The sequence below is a fragment of the Ischnura elegans genome, chromosome 7 (assembly GCF_921293095.1).
Source record: "Ischnura elegans chromosome 7, ioIscEleg1.1, whole genome shotgun sequence".
Taxonomy (NCBI): domain Eukaryota; kingdom Metazoa; phylum Arthropoda; class Insecta; order Odonata; family Coenagrionidae; genus Ischnura; species Ischnura elegans.
In genome coordinates, this window is record NC_060252.1 from 107789134 (window position 1) to 107804088 (window position 14955).

At 43.7% G+C, this 14955-nt stretch overlaps 1 protein-coding gene across 1 annotated transcript; it reads right to left on the bottom strand.

Annotated features, from left to right (window-relative positions):
- Positions 1-430: 430 nt before the first annotated feature.
- LOC124162734 (achaete-scute homolog 1-like) lies at positions 431-14221 on the bottom strand. Its single transcript, XM_046539352.1, has 2 exons — positions 12821-14221; positions 431-1659 (listed from the first exon to the last, which is right to left on the bottom strand). Exon 1 carries the CDS (start codon positions 13904-13906, stop codon positions 13034-13036), a length of 873 nt encoding a protein of 290 aa, XP_046395308.1. The 5' UTR covers positions 13907-14221; the 3' UTR covers positions 431-1659; positions 12821-13033.
- Positions 14222-14955: the final 734 nt, after the last annotated feature.

Sequence of the window (14955 nt, forward strand, 5' to 3'; positions counted from 1 at the left end):
AAGGGTGAAGGGAGGGGCCAAAGTCCCGACCCAATCATTCTCGGAGAAACATGTTTCCAGGTAGTTTCTCATCATTTTTTTGTAGTTAAATCTTATCATTCAATAAGAACACAGGTTTTTTCGTAAAAATGTTTCATTTTGAACATCATTTGTAGGTACAAAATGTAAATCGTCTCAGATACAAAATGGCATATAATATACAATCAATAAAAAATACCACTAATATAAACATGTTTTAAAAATTTACAAAAAATCAATGATATATCAACAATTGCCCTCCAATAATGCAAATACCGTAATTGCTCAGAACTGCAAAAATATTTCCTTGCAATGATTTCCAGATATACAAATTTGCTAGATTGGACACTCATGAATGACACTTAAAAACAGTCAAACATTTGGAATCCGCGGCAGGATTTTTGTCAGCGTATGTTCAGTCACTCTCGTAAACAATGGTTAATAATTTCGAAAAGTATCATCACTAAGATATCCTCTCAAAAAGCACCACATCTCTTTAGAAAACAGCCAAACAAGAGGCCGATGGAAGTATCACAAGGCTCAAGAATGGTACTTGAAGTAGTCTACCATTTTTTGCAGCTCAAAAACATCAAATAATCTTAAAAATATAGATAAGAATTCTGTAATCACAAAGTTTTGTGCAGCATTTATTGAGTTTCCTCGCATTGATGCATGCCACAATGTCTGCTCAACAATTTTGAAGAGGAATGTAGGATCGGTTTTAGTTTGGAAAAATTGGAAATGTTTTTCAAGATCACATGCAAAACTGCACTGGAATTGTCCTAAGTTTTCAAAAGTTAACATTCATATATAAAATATCTTCCAACTTGATCAATAGAAAAACAGTAATTGAACATTGTCCTGCGACATTTTACACAGCCTCCTCCGACTGCACAATTCGGTGGAAACAGAGACCATTTGTCTCTTCCAGTTTAATTGTAAAAAAAGGCATTGTACCACAATTTTCATTGCAATATCTACAAATACAACATCTCTTTTTCTTTGAAAAACTTCTCAAAAATATGACTAGAAAACATATACCTATATAAAATATTTGTATAATTTACAACAGGATAATGACATTCAACTGGGAAAGCAAAAAATGCTTCACTGGAAATATTTGTTGTAAAATGTATCCAAAACGGTGCCAATAAACACTCAGAGATTGATTCATCGTCAGAAATAATTTCTCTCTCAGAATTTAAATTCTGAATGAAAGAACAAAAGGCACTGGAACACTTGAATGAGTGGTTTACTCCAGGTTAAGGACTTAAAAAGTGCTTTTTCTTAGCTTCTTGTATAAATATTGAGCAGGATGACACTGTCCAGATTGACAGAAATCAATTAATGTCCAGTAAGTGATACATCTGCTCAGGAACCCCATAACTTTTTGAGATCAGTTCAAAGCAGATTCACGAACAATCCCGTGTATTTAAAAAAAAATGCATTCATCAACAATACAGCAAGTAAACACCGCCAATCCATTGAATGGGACGCGGCTTTCTTTCCCAATCTTTGTAGGAAGCGTCGTTTAGAGGAGGCGGGAGATTGTCCATTCGCGTGAAGGACCAATTATGCTTCCGGTGGATCGATGCTGCTGCGACATTGAAGTAGCTCTATGTACATGACTGATGCGTTACCCTGTGGAAGACAAGAAAATACGAACGTTAGTGATATATTTAATGAAGGATTACCTAAAATTAGCATTTAAAACTTAAAATCATTTTACACACAGTTTTCGAGGTTATTCAGTAGGTTATTTTTTGTATTAATTCTTCTTCTGAATGAATCAAGTGATTCAAATAGCAAATTTTTTATAGAGTTTACTTTTTTAACTGGGACAAGGTGTAAGCAGTTGGATGTAAATGCTGCCCCTATTATAATCAGTTATTGCATACGAACTAACCCAAATTCGACATTAAAAATATGAACACCAATTATAATACTGTAGAGTGCGACTACAGCATAATTTTGCACACACACCCTGCAAAAATGGTTGATTGATATCTATCAATAATAATCAATAAGAGTAAAAGTGTTAGAGCCTGTGAAAAAACACTAAAGAGAACCAAGGTAGAAGATGCAAGGTGGAACATTCCGAATGTAATGATGCGATACGGAAAAGAACTCAATGAAAGGGAAAGCGAGTCTCGCAGAATGAAATATGCTCACGGTATACCCTCCGACATAAGAGTTTTACAGCACCCTACAAGCCACGCCCATCAGTTGTTGCCGAGGGCAACCACCTTCTTTTGCGCTCGCAAGCCCCGAGGACCTAAAAAGGCCGTTATCCATCCACTGGTGACCATCACCTCACCTCCAAAGGCACACACACCACCCTCGCCCTTTGGGAGCAGGGTCTCTCTCCCTGAGGGTCAAACAGGAGAGAAATGCAGCGAACGGTTTCCAACCCACTTCCACCCCTGTACCAGACTTCCCCCCTTAGTTGGCCATCACAGTGCCATGCTCCCACCACCATCTCTCTTTTCTATTCCGAGGGACTCTAAGAAAGACCCCACTGCCTTGCTTTCATGCCCCAGCGAATTTAAATGGACGGAGCGCTGAGGGAAAGGGAGAATGGATTTCCTTTTGTGTGTATCCTTCTCTCAGCGAGCAGGGAGGTGGCGAGAGGAATTCAGGCGAGGAAGGGACCAGCCGAAACGTCTTGTCGTTGAGCGGACGAGCCGTTTCCCTGGTGCAATCCCATTTTTAAATTTGTAGCGCAAATCTCATGTTAGGCACTATCGTCAATCTTTCTTACTTTTTTTTATTTTTCAAAGCTGAGAGACCGGACAATGATTATACGAGCTCCATATGAGTGTAATTCAAAATAATTTTTTCAGCTTAGCTAATGAGTAAGGACACGGATTTTTATTAGGGATGGACGGATCCAGGATTTTTTTCGGATCCGGATTCGAACCGGATCCTTGATTTTCGGAGTCGGAGCATTCGGATCGGATATTTTCGGATCCAGATGTATTTTCAAATTCCTGCTATTAAACGAAGTAATTATTCAAGTTCATTCTGGGTGCTTGCAATCAAAGGAATGCTTTTCAGATTTTCATACACATTTAAATATTTTTATAAATTAAAAATCATTTTTATACGCTTTCAAGCTGTTTTTTAAAAAACATCTTTGTCAAAGAACATCTCAACGAGAGAGAATCGGAACTCTTTCCACCCTTATGGGGCGATGCATTCATTGAAGCTATTATTAACAATTTCGGATCCAGATCCGATGTCTTCCGCGACTTTGGATCCGATGTATCCGATCCGACCATCCCTAATTTTTATGCGTCTACTTTTAGAGTAAAGTTCTTTTTCCAGGAGATATCTGCTATGAATTAAGAAAGGACGAGAGTACGTGCAAGAGATGCCAGCCACATCGAGAACGAAATGCAAGGGTATAAGCACTAGGCACGAGCCCGTGGGGCAAGAGTTGACTTGCGACGATTTGCCCCAGAGCATGAGAATGTCCGGTGAGGGAAGGAATCGCATTTTCTGAGAAGGACGAGGGGGTGGGGGAGTGCGCGGATCGGAATCGGCGGAGGAAGTCCTTTTTGCTCGCGCGGAATTTCGCAAAAGACATCAAGAGTGCTTCCTTTGCAGTAGTCGGCCTCGATCCTAATTACCCCGGCCAACCACCATCCCCCCTCCCTCCTGGCAGTGGAGTTTTCCTCTTTAAGTGGCGAAAGAAAACATGACGTCGATGCTCAGGAATAGAATGTGACCGTAGCATGAGCTAGCGTGGATCAGCGCACTCTACTCATATGAAATCAACCTTCCACGACCAAAAAAACTGGAGGATTACTCACTGATACAATTCTCTGTCAGTAAAGGATTAGAAGTAAGAAAGGTAATAACTTTAGCATATTCATTAAAAAGATGGGCACACTGGCGCTATTGAAGAAATAGGTATGTGTGCTTCGTATATTCCCGGATTTAAATATTTGATAAATCACAAGAAGCAGAAATATTGAGATAGTTTTATAAAAAAAATAATGATTGTTGTACGTATTTACATAAGTGATCCTCAAATCCATTACTGAACTCGTCCAAATTATAATTTAGATTTGTTTAAACTTTAATGCTTAATAGATATGACTGCAACTAATGTCACTACCACATTAGTAATTTTTCAATCCAATTAACGAGTTAAATTTTTGAGCACATGCATCCACATCCTTTTTCAGTCTCCGAGTTTAATTTTTTGCTCCTCAGCTATGCCTTTATGATACAAATAACGCATTTATGATCCTATGGTTTTGAAATAAATACCTTTTTTAAAATGCTGCTCATGCTTTAAGTTCTGATGATGTATAGTATTACGTTTACTAGAATGCCTTTTTTTCTTCGCGATTCCCGAAATCTCGAGCGGTGAGGTTTTGAGGGTGGGGGGCGGATTGGAAGCGTCCCTGATTCACCGACATTCACGTCCGCTTAGCAGAGTGAGCACGCGAGTGTGCTCTTTGTGCCGGGGACGCAGACAGGCGTAAGACGGGGAGGAGAGTGAAAGGAAAGCAGGAGGGAGGGAGGGGGGGTTTCCATCGTCTCAAGAGAGAGAGAGAAGGAGGGTGGGAGGGGGGACTAGCGCTGAAAAGAATTTCCACCTTCCCCCTGGGGAAGCAGCGGAGACACACACACGAGTCCGATCCAACGAGGGTTACGTGATGCTTGGCGGCCCGAGAGAAGATTGCGTGAATGGGTTGGCAATCGCGTCTGAGGGATGCTGCCGACGGTACATCACAACGGCGAACACCCGTAGTATCTCAGGCGTAGTATCAATGCGGAGGCTGAAGGAATAAGCGACAGATCACCGACGCTTTGAATGCATTTTTCAGCACAGAAGAAATTATGATTATTCTAACTGGTGGGTCGTACGACAGTGACTAACAATAGAGCCTAATCATTGTGCATCCACGGAAAGAGATCGCTGATGGTCTTCTAAGTGCACTTGAGACATAACATTTAAAGTAGGGATGGTCGGATCGGATACCTCGGATCCAAATGACCGCGAATATTGCCCTTCATCGGATACATCGGATCCAAAGTCGCGGAAGATATCGGACCCGGATCCGAAATTTTAAAAAATAGCTACACTGAATGCAACATAAGGGTGGAATGATTTCCGATTCTCTCTTGTTGAGATGTTTTTTGACAAAGATGTTTTTTAAAAACAGCTTGAAAGCCTATAAAAATGATTTTTAATTTATAAAAATATTAACATGTGTGTGAAAATCTAAAAAGCATTCCTTCGATTGTACGTACCCTGAATAAACTTGAATAATTACTATGTTTAAAAGCAGGAATTTGAAAATGCATTTGGATCCGAAATATCCGGCTCCGAAAATCAAGGATCCGATCCGAATCCGGATCCGAAAAAAAATCCTGGATCCGTCGATCCCTAATTTAAAGTGATTCTTCATTGCAAGAGAAAATATAGCTTACTGGTAAATTTTCTATGCTGCAATTAACACCAACCTCCACGTTATTTCGTGACATAATTCCATAAGTATGAGTAAAATCAGGCTTCAAAACGATTCGCAGGATAAAATAGGCATTACCCTGGTTATAATTTATCTGACATCTTCATTAGAAAGATATTGATGATCTCTGATAATTAGTCTCCATATATGTGCTTCCTTAAAGCTGCTTTTGTCAACTGAGACTGCTCACTCAAAGGGTCCGAAATAGACTATTGGCCGGTGCAGACAGTAATGACAGTGGCAGTGGAGGAGGGGAGAGCGAATGGGTTTAAAATATGTGGATTGACTCGCGATTCGACTCCGAGTCCGATGGAATGAAGCAAGGCATGTGTGTCTTCGCATCCTCCGCACTACATCATGATCGTCGCGAATCCCCGCGTTTTTGCCCGGACAGGAACAGGCGTTTGGATTTTTTGTTTTCAGAGATCTCTCGGGAAACTGGTGGAGAGTGAATGAGCAACTCATGAGTTCTTGGGCTGAGTCGAATCACCGCTAGTTAAGAACGCGTTTGGATGTTCTACAAAACAATTCCAATCGTATCTCAAGTGAATTTCATGGTTTCTAGGTAGAAGCATCACTGATTAAAAACAACATCAGATAAGAGTTTAACCACGTTACCTAATGCTCTATCTACTTCAAGTTATCAATCTAACGAAGTGAAATAAAGGCAGTTTAAAAATGAGCCATGAGTATAAAATTTTAAAGCCACGATTCAGGGATAAATATGTCCGTTTCATTTTCTTCGCGAATGGAAAAAAAAATCCGTGTAAGCGGAATTGGGTTAAAAAAAGGCATCCTAGAGGATTTTTTGTTTGACACCTTATTTGGATGGTACAGTAATGTGGTGGAAGATGGCCTAAGGGAAAAACGCAGGGAAGAAGATATTTAATTGAAGGTTAGTGAGCTCCCACAGAAATTGTTAAGGGAAATGTGGAGGCAGAGGAGAGAAGGACGGGAAATTAAGATGGGCGTGGTTAATTGTAGACAGGTAAATAATAGCACGTCCTGCAAGGGATACATTGCTTCCAGTAGAAAGGTGTAAGGGTAAGAGGAGTGAGCTAGTGGTTGGGAAAGTAGTCGTTGATGAGCATGTGGATTACTACGAGGTCAGACTAGTGCCGCGTATTCGACCTTGGAAAGATTAATGATGAGGGCCACAGAATGTTAGATTATAAGGAAATATGGACGCCTATGAAATTATTTTGCAAGGTCTAGAGTGACGTAAACTAATTGGAGAGCTCTCGATATTCAGCAGGAGAAATGAGGAATATAAGGCAAGCATTATTGGGAAAGATATGGTCAAAACTTATAATAGTCAATTTGAATAAAAGAAGATCATTACAAAAACAGCTACGATCAAGTCAAAATCAAGGAAATGGATCAATTGATGGCATATTTTAATTTCAACATCTAATCATGCACAAAAATGCATACTTCTCGAGTTAAGATGAGCCACGCAGTTGAAAACGGAGAAGCACGAAGTCGTATTTGATCTAAGCCATTTAAGTTTTGCATGCATGTTTTTCAGCCAGTGCAGCTGCAATTCCCGCCGACATGCCAATCAAATGACAAAAACGCAAAGCCGCCCACAATGAGCTCCGGATTCGAACTCCCCGGGGGCGATAAAAATTCAGGAGCGGAGAGGAATAATCATAATAGTGTTGAGGAAGGAGGGAAGGGAGAGAGGAAGCAGACAGGTAGTGGTCGTGGCATCCATCCTCGACGCCCTCTGTGTGTGCAGCGGAAGAATATCTGCCCCGGAGAAAAAAAATGCATCCGCATTGAAGAGGTCCCTTCTGGAGCCTTCTCTCCCTTGGTCCTTTCAAAAGAGCGAGCGACACTTCCCCGCCCCACCGACCGCCTTCTACCTCGCCAAAGGAAGTGCGCCCCCGGGGGTTGGTTGGGGGTAGGGGAGGGGAGGGGTGTGGGGTGGGAGCTGAACGCTCGCAGAGGGGCGTGGAGGAGCACTAACCCTCGGAGGAAATACGAGAGCGTCTCGTGCACTTTGGGCCAAGATTGAAATAGCTAAAACATTGAACGCGTGAGGGGTTGGACGGGTCTGCGAAAATAGCTTACTACACATACTATTTACATTAATCGAGAAGATGGGCAATACGATTGAAAAAATTATTTCTACTAAATTTGACGCTCAGGAAAAAGCCAAACTGTCGATACAATATACTGTGATGTATTACTTCTATTACCTAGCTTTCCAATTCCCATAATAACGCGGGTTTCACTGCCCTTCCCCAGTTTTCGGTAACTGCGCAACCACCTCGATATCGTTCTGTATTTATTTCGTGAGAGAGAGAGCTCAACGCTTGCAAGGGACCCAACACAAACCGTCCCATACCCATCTATCCACTTCCCAACGCTCGTTCAGGGGCACCGCAGTGAGCTCAACGCCTGCAAGGGACTGAACACAACCCCCTTCTCCTCCTCCGCTTCCTCCACGCGACCCTCCCCCCCTAACACATAAGTGGGTGGCTTGGGGAGGTTTTTCGTCGACGGGGAAGTGTGCTGAGGCACAAGAGGGCCGCCTCGGTGGAGTTAGGTCTTTTCCCTTCCCCGCTTGAAAGATCCTACGGCACATGAATCTACCTTGGGGGCCATTTCCTTTCAATGTCCCTCGCCTACCTCAGTCGGGGATCTCATTCGGGACCCTTTCCTAGAATGAACCTGTGCAGCGAGAAAATAGGTTAGGAGGGAGATCTTGAACTATATAGTGTGCCCTATTTCGGGTTGGCCAAGGTGCCATCCGAAAAGGGTGAAGGCTGCCCGAAGACTGGGAGGAGAAAAAAAAAAGGTTATGCGGAAGGCGATGGGACGGAATACAATATGAGAAGCAGTTTAAAATAGATTAGAAACGTCTTAAGCCTCCTGTACTTTCAAGCATTTTCAGCCCTTACTTTAACAGACTCTACAGTTACATAGCTTTACCACAGCACATTCTCCCTTACCAAGCTTTTTACTCGCGTTCATATTTTACTATATAGGAGTGAAGTTCCAAGGCAGAATGATGGGGCGACATTTTAGAAAAAGGAAATGCAATGAAAATATCTATCGTATTTGAAATCTTATATCTCCAGTCTACTCCTGAAATGTTATTGTACACCATATCAGGTTTTATGATGGATTTAAGTTAGCAAATGGTAGAAAATTGATAAGTAAATGTTTGTTCTGGGCAAAATACTTCGTGAAGGCCAAAAGAAGTTTGATGGGGAGTGGAGGGAAGTAGAGTTAGATTTAAAAAATGTTCTCATCCTTTCTCCCAAAATTTTTGTTATTCGCGGTAGGTCGTTTTTTCTCACGCTCCTAATTCACAGATGACCATGACTCTCAATTTCGCCGTAATGCTCCCCTTTTAAGGTAAAAGTGAGTTATGAAAGTCCATTAAAAATGTATCTGATGAGAAATTACGTTAAAGATTGTCCTCCAAAACCTCTTTCTCAGTTTTAGCCCTTCCGAGTCATAAAAAAACTCTCTTAAATCCCTCGCGCATTGTACAGCCCACGCTATCAAAAAGTTACTCGCAATTAAGATTTCTCGTGACTCATGCCAATTTGTCCAGGTTCTCCCCGATATGTGAGGACGGTTCATTTTTTGTATCGTTCATCCTTTTTTTTCGAGGACCGGCTTTGAAAAGAAGTGAGAACCAGCATTAGCGGTAGTTCTCGCCAAAATCCCAAAATAATATTGAAACAGCCCAGAGGAAATTTATCAACTTACGGATTCCATGCTACCACCAGCTATCATGAAAGGTCTCTCATTGACTCTAGGAATGAATATTCATGACGTAAGGATATTTAAATTCTTCTCAAGCCTTCAAACAGGAATCCAGTGGATACAAGCATGATTGGTCGGAGAATGAAGAATGTGAGATAGCAAATGAAATGAATGATGTGAATGGGCAAGAATAGGGTCGACCTTTTAAACGGGTTCAGATTAAGATCAACGTCTATTTGTTAAAATATCAGATATGGGCGCATGCATCATAGTTAAATGACAAATTGAATTTTGTCGGCGGAATGAAATAAAGCTTTCCTTTGGGCATGCTAAATGAATAAATAATGCTCTCTAATATTCTATGTCATCTTTTTGCGCCACATTTTTCTCGGTCAGCATCTACCTCCGGTTTCATTGAAAACTCTTACGATCTCGAGGCAGGATATGAATAGCTAGAGTCTGGAGGAATTTTTCAGGGAAGGCAGTGGAATTGAAAAGGATGATGGAGGATAGGAAGAGGAGTGGCAGAAGAGGAAGGAAGAGAGAGAGAACAGTGGAGGGACGATGCTCGCGATAAGCTTCCAAGTCCTGAGGATGAAAAAAATGCACCGAGGGAAATATAGGGTCTTGAATGAACGTCGGGAGGGGGGGTTTGTGGGGTGGTGGGTGGGGGGGCAATCCGTGTGCGGCGGCAGTGCGTTGAGGGGGGGAGAAGATGGGGGCATCTTGCGAAGGGGAGGGGGAGAACGCGTTGCCGCTAAACTCGTCTGGAGCGTGGAGGGGAAGGAGGGAAATGGATAGATAATGCCAACGCCGATATTTTCACATGCCGCAGATACCCATCCACTCAAGCAGCATCGTATTCCATCATTTACTTTTCCATTTCAGCGACGGTTAAAGAAATGATTGAACATACAGTGAAAATTAGTTGATGCTGTACTCTGAAGTTTGATAAATACGATGATAATTAGCCTAAGGTTCAAATCGCGACAAATTCACAAGATCATAAATATCTAAAAACTAGAAATAAAACATGCTACATGCTTTAAATACAGTAAAAAGGTAAGCCGTTAAAGTAGACAGGACATTTTGCGTAGAAATAACGCAGTCAAGAATATTTCAATCATTTTCCGAAGACAAAAACATATGGGGTGTAGGAGGCAATGACATTGCTAATGCATCGAACATTTTAACGCGAAGGGTCTACAAAGGTGCACTCAAAAATAAGAATTTTTACAGCTAACCACAGCAATAACAATCAATCCCTTGCGACGAATAAAAGTAGCTAAAGCAAACAATCCCTGAATACACAACGCACAGAGAATAAATTCATATAAAAAATGACCCATTGACAAATATGAAACGATTATGACGGGATTAAGTTTCATAAAGTTCACTAAATAGAGGATATAAATGCCTAGCTCTTCATTTGAAATCGTCAGGTTATCGTGAAGCTAGTGTAGTAGTTGAGAATTTACTTATCATTTCATAAATATCAATTACCTCAAGAATGATTTTCATTCTTTGAAATAATTTGAGATTTTTGAGCAATAGGGATACCGTTTAAGACAAAAATTTGGTTGGATGCAGGAAAGCAAGGCTTGTAGTTATTCAACTGAGGGATAACTTAGTACCTTGTCGTTTTTCGGCTGGTGGACTGCGCAAATTATTCCTCATACCATGCATGACATTATAGGATAGGGAATATGAGAAAAGAATTTCTAGTCACAAAAGCGGTATCATCAAAAAATATCGAAGTTATATTCTGGATATCACTTTAAAAAATTGATCTACTTGTTCATTTACAACTCTGGCTCCGATATTCTTCACTGCTTCTCTGTGGGTGCAGTGAATTTATAGCAAGGGCTAGCTATTTTCATAGATTATAAGACAAATAAAAGGGTACAATAGAATGCTAAGCATACAGTGAACATTAATTGATGCCGACTTTGAAGATTGATAAATGCGATGATTATTAGCCTAAGGTTCAAATCGCGAAAAATTCACAAGATCAAAAATATCGAAAAACTGGAAATAAAGCATGTTGCATGCTTTAAATACAGTAAAAAAGTACGCCGTTAAAGTAGACAGGACATTTTGCGTAGAGTTAACGCAGTCAAGTATATTTCAATTATTTCCCGAAGACAAAAACACATGCGGTGTACGATGGATAGGAAAAGGTGCAAGTCAAAGGCAGGAGCGCGTGTTCAGCCAGAAGTGCGGTGGGAATCCACCAGAGGGCCAGGGGGAAAAACGGCTGGGGTGCACGCGACCACAGTCCCCCCACCCCCTCGCCCCGCTTGGTCCGTCTTCTTCCAGGGAAAGACGAGCAGCCTGCCCACCCCACCCCACTTTACACTCCCGAGGAAGCTCGTGCCAAGCATTCGCCCCGCCCTCAAAATCGGACTATCCCCAAACCCTGTTTCCATAGAAACTCATTCCCTAGTGCATAAAATCTCGACTTACCTGAAGCCAGCATCGTTATAATGGAGTACATACTATATTATTAAATGCAAATCAGTAAATATTGCTAAATATCATCGGTAAACTAAATTTTTGCCTATTTTTGTTCCATATATGTCGAGAAAGCTATAAATTTTTAGTGATGCATATTTTCTAGCTCCAAGGGGAGATAACTAGTACGAATAGATCATAATCACAATTATAACAAGAAGTAGTATTTAAAAAAATATGCAATAACCTTCGAATCCATTTCTGCTACAGTAAGGAACGGACTTTTGTTTGTGTGTTCACAATGACATGGGTGAGATGAATCCATTTCGGCATTATTATTACTAAATTTTGTGGAATATTGCTAAGATTATTTATTAATCAATGGCCGAGTGGCACAGAGAGAGAGAGATACACACGTCGATGAGAAGAAAATTTTAAATGAAAACGGTCTTTTATTTTGGAGAGAAGCTTTGCTTTAACAGTTACCAAATATGCTTCACTGTCCGCAGCCTCAATTTCGGAGCAGTGCCCGTAGTTTTTTCCCGAGGTCCCTCTCCTTATAAGGGTCGGCCATTCATGCGAGAAGTGGACCGATTATGATTATGGAAAAGAATTTTTCCGATCCGACCCGATTTTATTCGTACCGCGTTTCAAACCGGAAGGGGAGAATCGGTGTCCACGCGCCGCGTGGCTTTTTTATTGCAGAATCAGCGATTGCTCACGCGGAATCGGGGGTCTCGAATACTTCCACGTTCCACCGACAAACTTCCCACTCTCTCGATACGATACTCATCGTAACATATGTAAACGGGAAGAGTAACTTACAATGTTATGGACGGCAAATAAAAGGTTACCGCCTCTCAACTGTTAATGGAGTACCTAACTTAGAAACTATCCCAGTATGAATTAGTACATAAATGCAATTAAATGTGGAACCTTTTACGCAGGACTTCAGGTTACTATGAGAGCAGTTTAGCAGAGTATATTAATTAACAATAGAATGGTCGAAATACAAATGAGCGCGATAGTTTAATTCGTTTAAGAATTAAAAATCACATATTCATAAACTCACAGCCCGCATGGTGTGAGAGATGGCGAGCGAAATATAATCAAATTTAAAAGAGAAATGAACGTACCGTAAGTCTGTTGCTGCCTAGGCACCTCTCTTTCCTTCCTTCTTGACTTAGCGGGCCAGGGCGCCGAGCGAAGACTTGGGAATGAACGCGATGTCACGGCAGGGCATTCGCCACCTTCGGACACAAGTCTCTCCCGCCACAGCCCCGAGCTGTGTTCGTCTTTTGATTCTCCAAGTCTATGAACAACAACAAGAACAACGAGAGGCGATGGTGCTATTGACTCTGCTGCCACCACGAGATGACGTCCAGCAGCTCCTCGTCTTCTGGGCTCATGGGCTCGTACGTTTCCGCGGGCGTCGCCGCGTGCGACTCGTAGAAAACGCCGCACGACGGCGTGTACACCGCCGGCGCCTCGTCCGACGCGTAAGACGGCGACGGAGACCCCGTGGACGAGGAGGACGAAGGCGGAGGTGAGGACAGCGAGGAGGGCGGTGGGGCTTGCACCGGGAACTGATACGTGGAGGAGGGCGAGCCTTCGGAAGAGGCGAAGTCTCCGCCGTAGAAGCCTCCCAGCACCCCGCTCGTCCCCTCGGACGTGACCGAGGCCTGCGACGGTGATGAGCCCGGGGCGTTTTCTGAGTTGAGCAAGGACTGTAGGCTGCGGATGTACTCCACGGCGCACCTCAGCGTTTCCACCTTGGACATCTTCTTGGCCGCGGCCGAGTTCGAGCCTCCGCAGCGGCCCGAGCGCTGCTCCGAGGGCGATTCGGCCCTCTCGGCCGCCGCAGCCAGCATCAGAGACATCGGGATGTGTTGGCGCAGAGTGGCGAAGCCGTTGTTGACCTGCTTGACGCGATTCCGCTCCCTCGCGTTCCTCCTGGCCACGGAAGCGGGCTGGTGGTGGTGCATGTGCTGGTGCACGGAGCCGGAGAAGGTGATGCGCCGCTTGCAGCGGAGCATGTCGTTGGAGGCCGGGGAGTTGGGCCCCGATTCGCCGGCCGGCGAGGAGCGCTTGGCGGGCAGCAGGACGCTCATCTTCTGCGGAGGGCTGGAGTCGGCGGGCGCCGTAGAGAGAAGGACGCAAGTGTTGGGGGAGCCGTTCTGGGGGCTGGGTCCTAGAGTCATGACTCGGAGGGCCGTGGCCATCAACTGCAGCAGTGGAGGGTGCGCCGAATCTACTCCTCCGGGCGCGGACGGCAATCCAACAGCGGCTCACACCGGTGGCTAATCCGCACTGGGAGAGAGAGAGTTCACTCGGTCGAGAATGCCGAAATCACGGTGGACCTCAACGGATCAGAGTCCCAGGTTCACTCGGGGAGGGCAGGAATAAGAGTGAAGTAAACACGAGGGGCACCGGAGCGTATATATAAGTGTTTGTGGATATAGTAATACAGGGGGTGGAATGTTTAAAAAAAATTCAACACACGGTTGGCAGGGGATGGACGTTGTTGCTTCGACAGATCGCCGAAATGTGCGCGAGGCGGAGGACGGGACCTCTACTTGTACCCTGTCTCCCCACCGCCACCTCCCCTACTTCCCCCTCTTCCTCCGCTCCCTCCCCTCTCTCCCCCACTCCACCGGCCCGTCGCGCGGCGCACACCTCACCCCACTCTCCTCCCCCCCTCTTTCACTCTCCGGCAACAGCCCGCCTGAACCTACCCTTCCGAAAAAAAGAACTGGTGACTGGAGGGAAGAGGAAGGGGGTTGGGTCGGGTTGGGTTGAGGGAGCCGCAGGAGGAAGAGAGTGGGATGGGGAAGAGGCAAAGGTTTTTCGCTCCCCACACCACTCACTCTCCTTCCTTTTTCAACCCCCCCCCCCCTCCCCAATTTCCCGAGGTTTCCCCCCCTCCAACCCCCGAGGAAATCCCACCACGGGCATCATCAACAGAGAGAAGGTGGCGGAGAGGTGGCGTGATTTGTTTTTAGGCGAAATTATGAACACTGACTCAAATCCATGGATCGCGATTATTTTCAGGTTGGAAACGTAATTTTTAGTTAAATAGAAAAGCGTCTTACCTTTGAGACTACAGTAGATCGCTTTATAGTTTTCCAGAGACCCTTAGTTATTCTCCTGAAAATTTCCCCTACCCAAACGTCACTGCACTAAACCTCCGCAAGGTGCTCGAAACAATTGCGGTGTAAAATTTTCACACAAGGTTGAAACTAGGATGGCCTCTGCGTTACTTCTCCAATAT

Excerpts from the sequence above, each read along its gene's own strand:
- LOC124162734 (XM_046539352.1), bottom strand. The coding sequence starts at position 13,906 with ATGGCCACGGCCCTCCGAGTCATGACTCTAGGACCCAGCCCCCAGAAC.